Source organism: Benincasa hispida, unplaced genomic scaffold (assembly GCF_009727055.1).
Source record: "Benincasa hispida cultivar B227 unplaced genomic scaffold, ASM972705v1 Contig674, whole genome shotgun sequence".
In the NCBI taxonomy this organism is placed as follows: Eukaryota; Viridiplantae; Streptophyta; class Magnoliopsida; order Cucurbitales; family Cucurbitaceae; genus Benincasa; species Benincasa hispida.
Window position 1 is genome coordinate 415 of NW_024065018.1, and position 17,635 is coordinate 18,049.

Here is a 17,635-nt window from a genome sequence, read left to right on the forward strand (position 1 = left end):
AAGGAGGTATTCGAGAGTATTCTGAGCCATTTAGAAAGAGATGGGGGGTTGCCGGGGGCCGGAGTAGTGAACCAACCCTTGCCGTCAGAGGAGGAGTTAGCGGTGGCTTTGCGGAGAATGGCCCTGACCATTTCGGATCCTAAGGAGAATGCTCCAACAGACTCCAATGAGGGACCCATAAGGGTTGTTTTGGAGGTTGTGGAGGCGAAGAAGCAGAAGGAGAAGTCTGAAGAGAAGAAGGAGAAGAGAAAAGATGAAGAAAAACGGGCAGAAGAAGATGAAGTCGCCCGGCTGGAGAAGGAGAAGAAAGAAAAAAGGAGAAGTGAAAGAAAACAGCAAGCGAAGAGAAACGCCTGAAGAAAGAGGAAGAAAGGAGAAAAAGGGCGGAGAGTTTGGATGTCGACGGAGAATCAACCACCACAAGGGTGGAAGAGGGGTGTCGGCGCAAGCTAAATCATCAACGCAACTACTAGCTTCATGGCTGCATCTCCCCTCTAATGCGACGTCGCAAGGAGAATGCGCTGCAAGGGTCCACAAGTGACCCAAAATTTTTTCAACTCATAGCAAAGGAGGAGGAAAGAAAAAGAAAATTAGAGGAGAAGGAAGAGAAAATGTCACGGGCGCGCCAAATCATCGCATCAGGCGATTTGGCCAGAAAGCTTCACGATGTGGAGGTTTGCCGTGACAACGCAAGGGCGGCAGAAGAGGAGAGAAGAAGGCTCGAGGATGAGCAGCGCATTGCGCTCGCCTCAGAGTAACTTGAAAAGGACATGAGAGAAGAAGAAGAAGCGGAGAAGAAAGAAAAGGAGGAAAAGGAGATGCGCCGCAAAGCTAATATTCAGTGCATCAGAGAACGGAAAAGAAAAGAAGTGGAAGAGTGGGAAAAGGAAAAAGAAGAGCAACGCAAGGCGTGGGAACGCATCCAAAGACAAAAGTCCCGCCTTGTGTTTGCTCAGGAAAAGGGCAAAGCAAAGGTGGAAAGCAGCAGGCTTGCGCCGGCCAGGAGGCGCCCATCAACCAAAAAGGAAAATGATGATCTATGGATGGAAATGGGCTTCCTTCCTACGCCGACGCCACTACCGGATCTCATCATCAGTATTGTGGTGGAACATGGATGGGAAGCTTTCTGCCAGTGTCCATCCATCGTAATTCATCGGTGGTGAGGGCTTCTACCATGGCCAAGCTCACGACACCGAAGATGCGGTGATCGTCGAAGGGAGGGTAGTGTCGTTCAGCGCAAGGACAATCAAATCAACTCTATCAGTTGAAGAATTTCCTGGAAGCATCGGGTAACAAAATGATTGATGATCCTACAGAAGAAGATATGGAGATGCGCTGAACATATTAACGCAACCAGGCACCAAGGACGGTGTCCCTAACCGGCATAAGAACCCTCGCCTCCAACCGGCTGCTACCAGAATCGCGCCTGTGGGTCTATTTGGTGAAGAGGCAACTCATCCCAACATCGCATGATAAGACCATTTCAAGAGATCGAGTTATGACCGCATATTGCATAGCGCGTTGCATTCCGATTGATGTGGGCCAGCTTCTTGCAAAGCAAATCCGAGGTTTTGTTGGCCGCGTGAGAGGCCAATACTTCTTCCCATGGACAATTTTGAGTCTATGCCTATTTGTGGGTGCAGGCATTGACGAAGAACCCATGCCAGAAGTGCACGGCGTCACCAACACCAAAATCCTAAGAATGCTTCTCAAGGATTCGTCACATTGCCTCGAGCTTCCATCGAAACGGTCCCTCATTGATTTAAATGCGCTGCAACCACCAAGACCCAAGAAGCAGCACCGCAATGACAAAGGGAAGGAAATCATCCAAGGAAGTTCACCGTAGAAGCAAACCAAATTACCCTTGGACCCTTTGCCCTTAATTGATTTAAATTCACAGCAACCACCAAGACCCAAGAAGCAGCGCCGCAATGACAAAGGGAAGGAAATCATCCAAGGAAGTTCACCGTAGAAGCAAACCAAATTACCCTTGGACCCTTTGCCCTTAATCATTTGCCCACCAAGACCAACAAATGAACCCCTTTCCCTACTTCCTGAACAATTCACCAATCTCCTCCTCGCCCCCGACTCCAACCCCGCATCTCTAGCAGCTTCCACCCGCCATCCATCTCCACCCCATTTTTCACCGCCAACATCGCCGCATGTTGATGACCCACACGGTTTGGGAGTAGGCCCTTCCGCTCAACCCCAAACCGATGCTGGTGAAACATCGACGGTGCAACCCTCCACCGCATCCTTTTCTGATGCCTTAGAAGATATGCGGGGCTTTCTATCTCAAGAACTATCCTTAATCCACCATTCATTAACGGAGTTGCGAGAGAGCAATGCAGAGCTGCAACAGGCGATGGTCAATATTCAATGCAATATTTTTACCATTCGCCAGAATCAAAGACAGATGGCCGAATGCAACCATGAGTACTTCAATTTCTTGATTGCATATTTACATGGACCCATGGTGCCTCAACATCTGTAGCAGCCTCTGCACTTTCAAGAAGCGCTGAAAAGAGCTCCTCCGCAACACCCTCCTCACCAAGAGCCCTCGCCGCAAAATTAAATTTTGGGGTGTACCACCTTCTCCTTCACAATTTTGCATTCTTTTTGCGGTCATTCAATTTTTTTTTATAGATAGCTATACCTTGTATTCTTCTGTACATGCTTACAATTTTGTGTTGCGATCATTATAATTCTTTGTGTACTTAGACAATTTTTTTACAACTGAATGATTATTCTTTCCTTATGCGTTGGCCTCTTTATTTTTATCATCCTTTGTCAATTTATTGCGGTAATTCTTTTCTTTTCTTTTGCGTTGTTTATTTGCGCTGCCACGATCAACGAGTTGTCAAACAACTTGTGAGGTTGATGATGTATGCGCTTTGTGATAATGATAATATGCGATACTACGTTCTGAAATGGTGTATGCAGTGATGCTTAGATGCTTTCATAGTATGCGTTCGTAGTATCGCATATTATCATTATCGCAAATTATCAACTTGTGAGGTGAATTTATTTTTGAACTTTTTTTAAGTCGGGTATTTTTTAAACTTTTAAGGGGTGTTTGAGTTAAGGAGTGGAATAGTGAAGAGTAAGAAGTTATGAAGTCTAGGGAGTTGTGAACTCTTGGGCTCACAGTGTAAGGAGTTGATAAGATACAAAATTGATGTTTTTTAGTAGTGGGACCCACAAACTCCTTGGGCCAAACAAAACTTTACTCCTACTTATCAACTTCTTGGGTCAAACACACCCTTAAAAGTTCAGTGGTATTTTTGAAACAAAACTTTAACGGTTTTCATTCAAAACTAACGGCAAGGGTATTTTAGAATCATTTTTGAAAGTTTAAAAGTATTTTTGAAATTTTTGAAAGGTTAAGGTTATTTTTTTATAATTCAACCTTAAATCTATTATAGATTTAATTTTATGCGGCTTAGAGGATGACAATATTTCTCCAAATCTATCTAATGCTCTTCCTACAACTGTTGGGGCTTTTTCTTTTAACATATATTGCTTTTCTAATTGTGGTTACTTTATATTAGAAATAACTTTTGCGTGGATGGATCACATAATGAAGATAGGATACAGAAGGCCACTTACAGAAAGGGATATATGGAAATTGGATACATGGGATCGAACTGAAACATTATACAATAAGTCTGGTTATCTCTGTCCCAACATTCTTTATGCTATTTTTACACATTAATTTTAGATCTTATTTACTGTTCTCTCTAGCTTCCAGAAAACTTGGGTGGAAGAATCTCAAAAATCCAAACCATGGCTTCTTAGAGCATTAAATAGTAGCCTTGGAGGAAGGTGAGTAACGGTCATTGACAAATAGTGTCTACTGGATGTTAGATATTTAAGTAAACTATTAATATACTAGTTGTAGTTTTCTTTCAAAGGTTTTAATATGCTACAAGGACATATTTTCCTTGTTTTGGATGTTACGTTCATGCTTACTAGTGTGTGTGCTACTGTGTGTATATAATTGTTGGTTGTAGATATGTTAATTAGCTGTAGAATCATCAATGATTTTATTTTATTTTTATTATGATGGTTTCCTTTGATGTATTGAGTCTTTCTCCTATATGAAAAAGCTATATATCTTACACTTTGATTATTGGAATACAAAATATTTTATTCCACTCAAATTAAGAATATGTTTGAAAGGAAACATTGTTTCATTTATCTTTAATGTAATAAAATATATTTTTCTTTGTTTCCTCTCATGTACTTTGAGCACTAGGCACTTCCATTATATCAATCAATAGTCTCGTTTCCGTTTCACAAATTTATCTTTAATGTAATAAAATATATAAAAGGGTAGTGGATCATTAATGTAATTAATGTAATGATTGTGGAGTTCCTCCTTTATCCATCGTTTAGATTCTCTCTTTGCAAGTTTCTCTCTATTTTGTTTGCTTAGTGATATGTCTGTTGTGAGAGTTTCTTTTCTGTATTTTGTTCTTTTTTGGATGTTTGTAATGGTTCTTCTAGTGTTTCTTAGTTCTTTCTATCGCTCCCTTGAGGAGTTTGTATGTTTGAGGATTAGTCTCTTTTCTCTTATCAATGAAAAGTTTCGTCTCTCGTTAAAAAAAAGGCAACAACTTTTTTAAAACATATTTGATCACAATAGATTTGTTTTGTTTTTGTTTTGTTTTTATTTAATAAAACAATAGCTTTGTTATAATGCTAACATTAGTGTTATAACACTGTTGTAGATATCTTTACCATATTTTCGTTTAATGTCTTTTTACCTTCTCAAACTTAAGTTAAATTTTGTACACTTGTTTATATATTTCACATCAATGAATGGAATAGATTATTATGATTCTCTCCAACCTTAGAGTTAACACGGTATCAGAACAGGAGGTCCTGTGTTCGAAGTTCGAACCCTTGTAAGGACATCATACCAAAGTTCGAACCCCACATTGGAAGGACATCATACCAAAGTCGTACAATTAGGACCTCGATATGGTTTTATTTTGTGTATCGTATAGGAGGTTATGTTCCTTTTTGGTTTTTTTTGAGCTCCTCATTCTTTTTTGGCACCTATGGTAGTGATCGGACATGATACATTGATGTACTTCACTCTCCTCTGTCTCACTCAAGTGAATGGGCGAGAGCATTCCACCAGTTTTTGGCGACTTTCACTTTTAACCCGATTCACCGCCTACGTGCCCTTTACGCCTAGTAATTCCGAAGAACACTTGTGCCCCCCCCCCCTCGTCTTACCGCGGCTTCTGGCACGGAGTCTGGTATTGAAGTAATGAGAAGCAAGAAAAGGTATTTCTATGTCACAGAGAAAATATGTGTTTGATTTGCTATATGAGATAGCAAAATTGAAAGCTAACTCATGTAGTACCCCAATGATGCCTAGTCCGCAACTTTCTGTTTGTTAAACAAGAAACAAGCCTCTTCATTAAGATAATAAAATGAGGCTAATACTCAAAATACAACAAGATACTAGCAGAACAAAACTTTCAATAGATGGAGAACCATTAAAAGATCCTAAGAGGGTGTTTGACTCACCAACATGAGTTGAGTTGGTATAATATACCAACTCAAATGTTTGGCCCACCAACTTTAAATATTGGTGGAGTTGAGTTGGTATATTTTACCAACTCACCCCAACTCTCCCTTCTTCCAATGTTTTTAATGGCTCCCCCATCGGCCACTGTCGGCAACTATTACTATCACACTCCAGGAACCAACTCCAGCCTCCAACAACCACCTTCAACAATAACTCCGGCGACCAACTCTGAGCTCCGATAACCATCTTCGATGACAACTTCGGGGTCCAACTCTGATGATCACCTTCGCGCTACCAACTCTGATGACCAATTTCGTCCTTGATGACAACTCTGTGACCCAACTCAGACGACCATCTTCGTGCAACCAACTTGGATGACTAATTTCAGACTCCGCCAACCACCTCCGACAACAAACTTTAATGACCAACTCCAACAACCCACCTCTCAGGCTCTGACAACCACTTTCGACTACAAACTCCGACGAAAATCACCTTAGATGGCCACTTTCGAGCGAGCAACTCCAACGACCAACTATGAGTTTCGACAACCACCTCCGATGACAAACTCTGGTAACCAACTCCAGTACCACCTTCATTCAACCAACTTCAAGCTCTGCCAACCACCTTCGACTATAAACTCCAACGAAAATCATCTTCGATAATCAACTTCGACAACCAAGTAATCGTAAAAGCAGATTATTTAGAGTTCAATAAAGAGCACTAGATACCCCAGACATATGAACTTAGCTCTGCACCTTAAACACAAACATATAAACTCCACAGGTATATGAACTTCACAGATATATGAACTCCAGACATCTTATCTCAACTCAGCGCCCCAAATAGCTCCTAAGAGATATAGAAGATTGGTTTGGAAAGTTGAATTACCTTACATTGATATAGCCGAAATAGCTTGCGAGAATGTAAGTCAGTTTATGGCTTCACCCATATTGGATCATCAACAAATTCTAGGTTATTTGAAAGCTGCATCGGGATGTGAGATCTTATATAAAGATCGTGGTATGAAGATTTTTTTTATGTTGATTAGATAGGATCAAAAGAAGACAGATGATTGACTTCTGGCTATTGTGTTTTTGTTGGAGGCAATTTGATATCGTGGAAGAGTAAGAAACAAGAGGTTGTCTCACGATTGAGTGCTGGCTATGACACAATCAGTTTGTGAAGTAATGTGCTCTTGATCAGTTATGCTTCAATATTATAATTCCAACCAAGTTGTGGTGTGATAATCAAGCTAGTATTTCATGAGTGAACTAACACATATTGAAAGTGATTATCATTTTGTGCGTAAAAAAACAGACCAAGGTTTGGTGTCCACTGGATATGTGAAGGTTGGAAAACGATTAAGAGATATTCTTCACGAAAGCCTCTAATGAAGTTCAAATAGATTCTGTTTCATGACAAAGCCTCTCTTTGGTCCAATAAATTCGAGAACGCCCGCATTAATGCCTCTTTCTGGTGCTCTCTTTCCAAAGAATTTGAAGATTTCTCCATTCAAGACATCAGCCTCAATTGGAACGCCTTCATTTTTCCCCTTGATCTTTTTAGCTCTTTTGTTATCTGTATTGGTTATGTTTTTCAGACTTTCATTCTTGTGTAATCCCTTGTTATTAGGCACGGTTTTAGTTAGGATTTTTATTCAGTTGTTATCCTTACCGCTTTACTTTTTATTTCGGATATGATGAGAGTGCTATGGAAGTGTTAACCTAGTTGAGATGTCCAGGTGCACTTGCTGACCGTTCTTTTGTTTTCGTATCCTCTCATTCACTTTGTAACATCTTTCATTATCTTAATGAAGAGGTTCGTTTCTTGTTAAAAAAAAAAAAATAGATTACCTTTGTAACAAATTAAGCATGATTAACATATATTCTCGAACTTGAGGGGGAGTGTTATAGTATATATGTAAATATAGGAGGTTATTAGTCTTTTGTCATTTATTGTTATTTACTATTACTAATCCACGATATCCTATAACCCATGAATACCTCGGGCGGGCTAATTTTTTTTGCTGACCAGTTCTTAAATTGGACCCGAAAGGAACCAACTTTTGGGGCCTGCTTCTTTGAAGAGCTAATAAACACTTACACAAGAAAATGCCAAGAAAATGTTGTTTTCTAAAGAAAGGATACATGAATATAGAAGAGACACACTCAATATAATATTTTTATTTACTTTTATACATGTTAAGCTTTCTTGTTAGTCTCTTTTCATTTATTCAATGAAAAAATTCATTTCTTTTTTTATTTAAAAAAATACACGTCAAGTTTTATAAAGAAAGAAGACATTCATATAATGAATTACATGAATGTAAAGAATAAAAACTACAAAAATTTTCACTTAGTAACTTTTAAGAAAAATTAACTATTATAATTGATGAAAATAAGAAAGGAGAGAAACCAACACACGGTTTTCGTGGAAACCCTAGAACAGGGAGAAAAACCACGATACAGATCTTTTTCTTATTATTTTTAATTGATACACTGAATACAAGAGAATATGGTGAATAAATAGACAGTAGAGAGTCCCAGGGTGAGAGATAATTACAAAAATATCCCTAGGGTAAAAACCCTATTTTCAACTCCCCCTTAAGTTGGTGCATAAATATCAATAAGACCCAACTTGCTAAGACAATAGTCAAAATTAGGTCTCAGTAGCCCCTTGGTGAGAACATCTGCCACTTGTTGATTTGAGGGGATATAGGGGATGAAAATGCTCCCATTATCCAGTCTTTCTTTAATGAAGTGTCTGTCGATCTCTGCATGTTTGGTTCTGTCATGCTGGACTGGGTTGTTTGTGATGCTTATTGCAGCTTTATTATCACAACAACTTCATTGGAAGCTCCCTATCTTGGTAAAGATCAGTCAGTACCTTATTTAACCATATTTCTTCACATATCCCTAAGCTCATTGTCCTGTACTTAGCTTCAGCACTACTCCTAGCCACCACTCTCTGTTTCTTACTTCGCCAGGTGACAAGGTTACCCCAGACAAAAGTGCAATATCCAGAGGTCGACTTTCTATCAACGACAGAGCTTGCCCAATCAGAATATGTATGTGCTTCAATAGTCCATTTTCCAAACTTCTTGAACATTAGACCCTTACCAGGTGTGTCAGTAGGTTTACACCCAGTCATGCCTGTTTCTTTGAGCAAGTCAAGTATATATTTCCTTTGCGATATTGAAATACCTTCTCTTGATAGGGTCACCTCCATTCCCAGGAAGTATCTCAGCTTACCAAGGTCTTTAATCTCAAATTCTCTGGCCATTCTTGTTTTAAGCCTCATAATTTCATCCTCATCATCGTCGGACAGAACAATATCATCAACATACACTATGAGAACGGCAATCTTCCCAGAGTCGGACCGTTTCGTAAATAGTGTATGATCTGAGTACCCTTGGTTGTATCCCTATGCTTTAACAAATGTGGTGAACCTATCAAACCAAGCCCTTGAGGACTGTTTCAGTCCATACAAAGATTTTCTCAGTCTGCAAACTCTGTGCTTGAACTAACTCTCGAATCTAGGAGGAGGGCTCATATAGACTTCCTCCTCAAGTTCTCCATTAAGGAATGCATTTTTAACATCCAACTGATGCAGTGGCCAATCTTTGTTTACAGCAATTGACAACAAAACCCGAATAGTGTTGAGTTTGGCTATGGGAGAGAACGTTTCAGAGTAATCAACTCTGAAGTCTAGGTGAAACCTTTAGCAACCAGTCTGGCCTTGTATCGATCAATCGTCTCATCTGATTTGTATTTTACAGTGAATACCCATTTGCATTCAACTGTCTTGTGCCCTTCAGGTAAAGGCACCTGTTCCCATGTACCATTTTTCTCAAGCGCGCTCATTTCTTCCATAACAGCCATTTTCCATTCAGAGTTCTCCATTGCTTCACGAATACTGCTTGGGACCATGATAGTGTCCAAGCTGGTAGTGAAAGCTTTAAATTCGGGAGACAAATTACTATATGTCATGTAGTTGTACATAGAATACTTTGCGCATGAACGAGTACTTTTTTTTCAGTGTTATTGGAAGATCGAGAGAGGCATCATGATTTTCCACCTCTCTTGGTTTCTCAGCATGACTAGTCACCTGTATATCACATATTTCAGTAGTATCTTCCACTTCCTCGTCACCAACAGGACTTTTCCCTTCACTATTATCACTCTTAGTTGTTTCCTCATCTGTCACATATTCAGTATTGCCACCTCCTTCATCCTTATCTTCCCTGCACTTGTCAGTCTCCATACATATTTCAACATCATTAGTTTCAGGAATACACGTACCTGAACCAGATGCAGGGTCTGATTCATGGACCGAAGCCGGCTGTTCAATAGGTTGCAACCCTTCCTCTCTACGATTCTTCCTATAGTAGGTTATCCAAGGAATCTGGTTGGTAGGGAGGACAGGACAGGCTTTTTCAGAACTAGGAGAAGGAATTAGGGTGGAATCCCCTAAGGGGATATCATAGGTGGACTAGTTAGGCTCTTCACTTAAGCTCTCCCCTGAAGATGACTAATGGGGAAGAAAGGCTGGTCTTCAATGAAAGTAATGTCCATGGAGATAAAATATTTTCGAGAGGACGGATGATAGCATTTATATCCACGTTGGTGGAGAGGGTACCCAATAAAAACACATTTTTGAGCACGAGGGTGGAATGTTGTGCGATTTGGGTCATGGGAGTGGACAAACGCGACACAGCCGAAGACACGGAGGGGTACATCAGAAATCAGGCGAGTAGTCGGAAAGGATTCTTTGAAAAAGTCCAAGGGATTATGAAAGTCAAGAACACGAGAGGGCATACGATTGATGAGGTGAGTCGCTGTAAGAATGGCATCCCTCCACAGGTAGGACGGAAGAGTGGCGGATAACATTAAAGACCGAGCAACCTCCACCAGATGGCGATTTTTACGCTTGGCTACTCCATTTTGTTGGGGAGTATAAGCACACGTGGACAATTCCCTTAGACACAAGAAAATCATGGACAAAGATGTTAAAGAACTCTCGTCCATTATCACTCCTCAAAATCTCAATCTTGGCATGGAACTGGGTTTCAACCATGGTATAAAATTGTTTAAAGGTAGAAGAAACCTCAGACTTATCAGCAAGTAAGAACACCCAAGTGAGGCATGTGTGGTCGTCTATGAAGGTGACGAACCAACGTTTACCAGTGGTGGTAGTAGTCGGTGATGGTCCCCAGACATCACTATGAATGAGGGAGAAGGGACTGGACGACTTATAAGGTTGAGAACGAAAAGGAATACAACTTTGTTTGGCACAAATACATACATCACAATTAGAGACGCTATATTAATATTGCGGAATAATGCGAAAATAAATATTTCATATACTGAAAGTTTAGATGTCCTAAACGATAATGTCATAACATAAAGTCATTTTCGGAAGTAGAAAACTTTAAAGACATAAAACCAGTTCTATGATCCTCCCTAGAAGAAGCATTGTCAGAAAGGAAGTAGAGTCCCCTATCGTGTCGGGCAATGCCAATCGTTATCCCCGACTTCTGATCCTGAAACACAACAGAATCTGGTGAGAAAATAGCCTTACAGTTCAAATCTCTTGTAATTTTACTGACTGATAAAAGATTATATGATATTTTAGGCACATGAAGTGTATCATGTAATACTAAACCATCAAACGGGGAGGTATTTCCTTTCCCTGCAACCGGGGCAAAGGACCCGTCTGCAATTCTAATACGTTCATTTCCCACACTCGGACAGTATGAAACAAATAACTCTGAATAACTGGTGAGATGATCTGTGGCCCCTGAATCTACAATCCAGGGTTTCTTGCCATTAATGCTAATAAGGCCAAAAGATGGGAATGTACCTGATTGAGCAATGGCACTCACCCCGACAGCATTCAAATTGGTCTTACTATCGACTGAGGACTAATGCTGTGTATTTTCAGTAACTGGATCACTTACAAGAGCACACCCGGAGTTTGATTTGTCATGTGACTATCGTCTCTTACTGTTTGGGGGCCTGTCGTGCAGCTTCCAACATTGGTCCTTCGTATGCCACTGCTTCTTACAATGCTCACAGACAGGTGTGGGCTTTTTATCATTGTCGGAACTGGACGCCTTTGAAACAAAGGCTGATGCATCAATGGAAGCTACCATAGGATTGTTCATAGCATGTGATCGATCCTCTTTTAGTCGAATCTCTGAACACACTTCTCTGAGAGATGGGGTAGGTCGTTGACCCAATATGCGACTCCGAACACTGTCAAATTTCAGGTTCAATCCAGCCAAAAACACATAAACCCGATTTGCCTCTTCTAGTCGAACCTCTGAACACACTTCTCTGAGAGACAGGGTAGGTCATTGACCCAATATGCGACTCCGAACACTGTCAAATTTTGGGTTCAATCCAGCCAAAAACACATAAACCCGATCTGCCTCTTCAAGTTTCAAGTACTACGTCCTATCCTATTCGCAGTTCCAGACAATCTCCCGGCAAAGGTCCATCTCTTGCCAAACCACTGATAATTTATTAAAGTAGGAAGTAACATCCATGGTCCTTTGTTTGCACTCATGGACCTGTTTGTGTAACGTATACAACCGGGATGCGTTTTGTCGCTTCGAGTATAGGTCCCTGGCTGCCTCCCAGATATCTCTAGTAGTTGCTGCATACAGTAAGGGTCGGCCAATCTGGGGCTTCATACTATTGATAAGAACAGACCGTAATAGAGAATCCTCTCCTTTTCAGATTCTTTCTTGAGGATCACTTGGGATCTAAAATCTGCTAGTGCAGAGAGGCCAACCGTTGTCTCATATCGTCTGAGTAATGGACCGAACTACAAGCGGCTACTGGGCTGCCACTGTCGACTGGACAGATGTCGCAAACGGGAAGGTCGTCACCGGCTGAGAGATCGCCGGCATATATGAGGATCCCGGTCGGCTGTACTGCTCAAGGTTCCGCCGGTCTGTCGCTGGTCGAACGCGCCTAGGGCAGAAACGAAATGGCTGTCTCTTATACACATCTAGATGTGTATAAGAGACAGTTACTATATGTCATGTAGCTGTGCATAGAATACTTTGCGCATGAACGAGTACCTTTCCTTAGTGCTATTGGAAGATCGAGAGAGGCATCATGATTTTCCNGTGTACAACCGGGATGCGTTCTGTCGTTTCGAGTACATGTCCTTGGCTGCCTCCCAGATCTCTCTAGTAGTTGCTGCATACAGTAAGGGTTAGCCAATCTGGGGCTCCATACTATTGATGAGAACAGACTGTAGTAGAGAATCCTCCCCTTTCCAGATTCTTTCTTGAGGATCGCCTAGGATAGGTTTCGTAATTTCTCTTGTCAGATACCCGAATTTGTGCCTTCCTTCTAGGGCCATTCTAATCGACTGGGACCATGAGAAATAATTCTCCCCATTTAGTTTCTCTCCAACCAGAAATCCTGCAGTATTTCCCATTGAACCAGTTAAGTAAGTTGTATTGGGCGAAATAGAGAACGAGTTTACCGGATTCTTTGAACAAACAGAATGAATTGGTTGGGGATTTGCGTCAAGCATTGTATCCAAATCTGAAATCTGCTGGTGTAGAGAGGCCAATCGTTGTCTCACATCGTCTGAGTAATGGACCGAATTACAAGCGGCTGGAAATTGGGTTGCCACTGTTGACTGAACACATGTCACCGGCGGGAAGATGGTCGCCGGCTGAGAGATCGCCGGCATGTATGAGGATCCCGGCCGGCTGTGCTGCTCGAGGTGGCTGCCGATCTGCCGCTGGTCGAACGCGCCTAGGGCAGAAGCTGAAGGGTCCAGATCTTCTTACCGAATGGGTGGGTTCGCTGGATCTAAAGCGGAAACCCTAGGGCACGCCGGTGCGAAGCCAGTCGGCGCGAATCAAGAGGGCTGTGAGTCTGTCCGTCGAGCGTTTGCAGGTCGAAGGTGCGATCGAACTTCGAGTCGAAGGTTGCGAGTCTGTTCGTCAAGGGGTTGCTATGGACATACCCGATCTGAACCGGATTAGTCGACGGTAGCGCGAGGTGAGGCGGATCGGAGGGGTTGCTGCGGACGTACCCGATTTGAGCCGAATTAGTCGACGGCGGCGCAAGGCGAGGTAGATCGGCTCTGTCTGTGTGTGGCACGAACATCCGGCTGGATTCCGTTAGGTGAGGCGGCTCCCATTGACAGCAGCTCTCTGTTGACTGCAACTGGACTGCAGAAATTAATTCCGGTAAGGCAGCTTGAGAACACTCCTTCACAGCTGCTCGAATAGCAGTTTTCATATCAAAACTCGAAGATCCACCAGCTGAAGGCGACTGTGGATGGTTCTCTTCTATAATGGCTAGGGTTTTGTCCCCTTGCTCTGATACTATGATGAAAATAAGAAAGGAAAGAAACCAGCACACAGTTTACGTGGAAACCCTAGAATAGGGAGAAAAAACACGATACAGATCTTTTTCTTATTATTTTTAATTGATACACTGAATACAAGAGAACAGGGTGAATAAATAGACAGTAGAGAGCCCAGGGTGAGAGACAATTACAAAAATATCCCTAGGGTAAAAACCCTATTTTCAACAATAATAGTCATTCAGTATAACATTTTCCAGCAACAAATTCAATCATCTGTCCCTGAAATCTCCACCCTAGAGTTGGGAGTTGGGAGTTGCATCACAAATATATTTTAGATTTTGACTAAAAGTGAATTATGTGAAGTAAGGAAGATGAATTGAATGTGTGCTACTTATATCTAGTATATAATTACCTTGGACTTCCCTTGGGGACAACCCAAGGGCCACTTCTTTTTGGAATCCTATTTTTGAGAAGATCCTTAAGAGGTTAGTCTTTTGGAAAAAAAAGGTTTTTTCTCCCAAGCGAGTAGACTAACTTTAATTAGATCGGTGTTAAGTGGCATTCCCATATATTACTTTTCCTTGTTTCGTGCTCCCAGTTTGGTTTGCAAAAGCCTTGAGAAGCACATAAAAGACTTTCTTTGGGAAGGGATGGATGAAAGGAAGGGTTCTCATTTGGTTAGCTAGGAGGTTGTTAGACATCCTGTGAATCAAAATGGGTTGGAGATTGGTAATTTAAGGATCTGTAACAAAGATCTGTTGGCTAAGTGGCTTTGGCGTTTTGCCTTTGAGCCCAAGTCCTTGTGGCATAGGATCATTGTGAGAAAGCATGGCACCCATCCCTATGATTGTGTGACTAATGGAGTTAAGGGCAGAAGTCATAATCCGTGGAAAGATATCTCGCTTGAGCTTTCCTCTTTTTCTCATTTTCTCTGTTGTATTGTGGGGGATTGTAACAACTCGGCTCCTTAGGACTTATACGAGGCCGTTACTACTGCATGCATAAATCTCAAAACGTCTCTCTCACAAATTTTAATTAAATCAAACGAATTTTATGAAATAAATAAAATTTTGTAAAATATAAATAACTGAAAATCTTTGATTGGGATCCCCTTGAAATATAAATTCAAAATAAATTTCATGAAATTCTATAAAAATTTCAACAATGGAACTCTAAGTTCAAACATCAAGACTGAAATTTTTAAACATGAAAACATGAGCGGAAGCATCTCTCTGGTCCCAATGGCACGATCACAGAATCCTTCTGTCATTTGCCGGTATGTCCTTGCACTTGCTTGAAAAACATAACATAAGAAGGGATGAGTATAAAATTTTCAGTAAGTAACCCCACTACCGGGGTCAGGCTAAGCATCTATGTCCTCTAGATGCCACTCTCAAGTAGGACGTGCATGATCCTCTACTTTCCATGGGATGGTTAACTAGTGTTTAGTTGAACCATTCTACTGTAGATTAGGTGTACCCACAAACCTCTGGTGAATCCCGAAGGAAACACAAACCTCTGGTGAAATCTCGAAGGAGATTACCACCTCTGGTGAATCCTGAAGAAAACACAAACCTCTGGTGAATCTCGAAGGAAACACAAACTTCTGGTGAAATTTCGAAGGAGATCACCACCTCTGGTGAATCTTGAAGGAAACACAACCCTCTTGTAAATCTCGAAGGAAACACAAACCTTTGGTGAAATCCGGAAGGAGATTACCACCTCTAGTGGGTATCTAATTATGGGTAGGGGTAATATAACGTGCATCATAAAACATAGTCCCACAACATGCAAATACATATCATCTAGCAAATCATAATAACAAAATAACTTAGTTCATGCTAGCACTCATAATATGCTTTGAAACATAATCATGATCAGCTTATTTATCCTCATGCATCTCGATGCAAACAGTCTAGAATCCTCAAAATTAATCTTAAATTCATCGTCTGACACATAGGCGGTTCCAATAGTAAGATTACTTACCTCGAATTGAAATTCCAAAATTAATCCAAGAAAACAACCTCCAACAAAATCTTGAATTACTGTCTCAAATGCTTTGTTTACTCCAAATTTATTCCAGACATCGCTCAATGATTCAAATCTACACATAAATCATAATTTAGGATTTAAAATCCAATTTCCAACGTTTATAACTAATCCAAAAAGTTCCATAGTTTTAATACTCACCAATTATGTGCTCCAAAGCTCCGAAACTTGTTGAATAGTACATTGACGACTTTCATAAACTTGAATCGATGCTCCAAATCTTATAGGTAAATCAAGTTTGGCCCAAAATTCAGTGTGTACTAAAGAACCAATCAATAAATCCAAAGAAAAATCATCAACAACTCACCAACTAGAAATCCTGTGAGCAGCAGTGAGCGGCAGACACACAATAGCGAACGGCTAAAAAAATATGAAAGTAACAGGGATTTTTCTCTCTAATTGACTTCCTTTTGGAATGAAGTGAATGGTTTGGAATGAAGTGGATGGTTGTATTTATAGAGGAAAAATAGTCCTCATCCTAAATTATTTGGGATTCCATAACTTGAAGTGGTAGATAGATTAGATTTCCTTTTTGAATATGACATTTTATCTAATTAGGAAATCTATTTTTTAGAAAAGTAGTAGATAGATTAGATTTCCTTTTTGAATAATACATTTTCTCTAATTAGGAAATCCATATTTTAATTAACTAGAAAATCCATCATCTAATTAATTTAAATTAAATCCAAATTTCTCTTATAAACTCAATTTAAATTAATTATCTTCTCTAATTTGGATCAAACTCCAAAATTAAAGAGTATAAATTTAGAATCACAATTTCCCCTTTCCTTCTTAATTTCAAATTCCTTTTAATTTTCAAAATCCTAATTTTTTTTTTCTTTATTTTCAAATCTCTATCCATAATAATCCAAAAATTCCAAATCTCTTATCAAATTAATCTTAAACTAATTAACTTCTCCAAATAACTTAATTTTAGCTCCAAACTAAAATTAAAGGGAACATACAATCCAATAGTTGAGATAAATTACATCCTTCCAAATATTTAATCAATTTAAAAACACACTTTTTCCAAAATAAATTAATCCAGTTTTGCCTTAAATTGAATTTAAAATCCAATTTTTTACAAATATTTCTTAAATTAATTATCTTGCCTCCCAAATTAAAACTTTATCCCCAATTTATCAAAATAACACTCAAATATTTCAAGATAATTTAATGTAAATTATCTGAAAAATTCGAGATGTTACAAGAATGGTAAGGATACATTTTTGGGAAGATCAATGGGCCCCCTTTGCTCTACATTTCCTTATCTCTATCACCTATCGTACTATAAAAATCGTCTGATCTTTGATTTTTTTATTTGGTCCAAGAACTCTATGTCTTTTTCTTTCAGATTCATCGAAATTTATCCAATAGGGAGATGAAGGAGGTGGCCTCTCTTCCTTCTTTGTTAGATGAGTGCCATATTAGGGTGGGGAGAAGGGATGTTCGTGTTTGGAGCCCTAATCTGTTGAAGTCTTTTCATGTAAATATTTTTTTAGAATGTTGTTGGATCTTGCTCCTGATTGTGAGTCGGTCTTTAGTGTTGTTTGGAGGATTAAGATATCAAAGAAAATAAAATTCTTTACATGGCAAGTTTTGCTAGGCTGAATGAATACTTTGGATAGACTTGTTAGGAAGATGACTTTGTTAATAGGTCCTTTTTGCTATATTCTTTGTCGAAAGTTGGAGGAAGAC

At 40.0% G+C, this 17,635-nt stretch overlaps 1 protein-coding gene across 6 annotated transcripts in view; it reads left to right on the top strand.

The window, feature by feature from the left end:
- Positions 1 to 1,964: 1,964 nt before the first annotated feature.
- LOC120069911 (ABC transporter C family member 2-like) overlaps positions 1,965 to 17,635 on the top strand; it is a 76,109-nt gene continuing 60,438 nt past the window's right edge. For 2 of the 6 annotated variants that reach the window (XM_039021745.1, XM_039021750.1), the window contains exons 1-2: positions 3,569 to 3,666; positions 3,745 to 3,825. In XM_039021745.1, coding sequence (XP_038877673.1) covers positions 3,569 to 3,666; positions 3,745 to 3,825 — 179 coding nt within the window. Of the gene's footprint in view, positions 3,826 to 17,635 lie in introns of all 6 variants that reach the window. The other 4 variants (XM_039021748.1, XM_039021749.1, XM_039021746.1 and 1 more) reach the window with 3 other exon arrangements.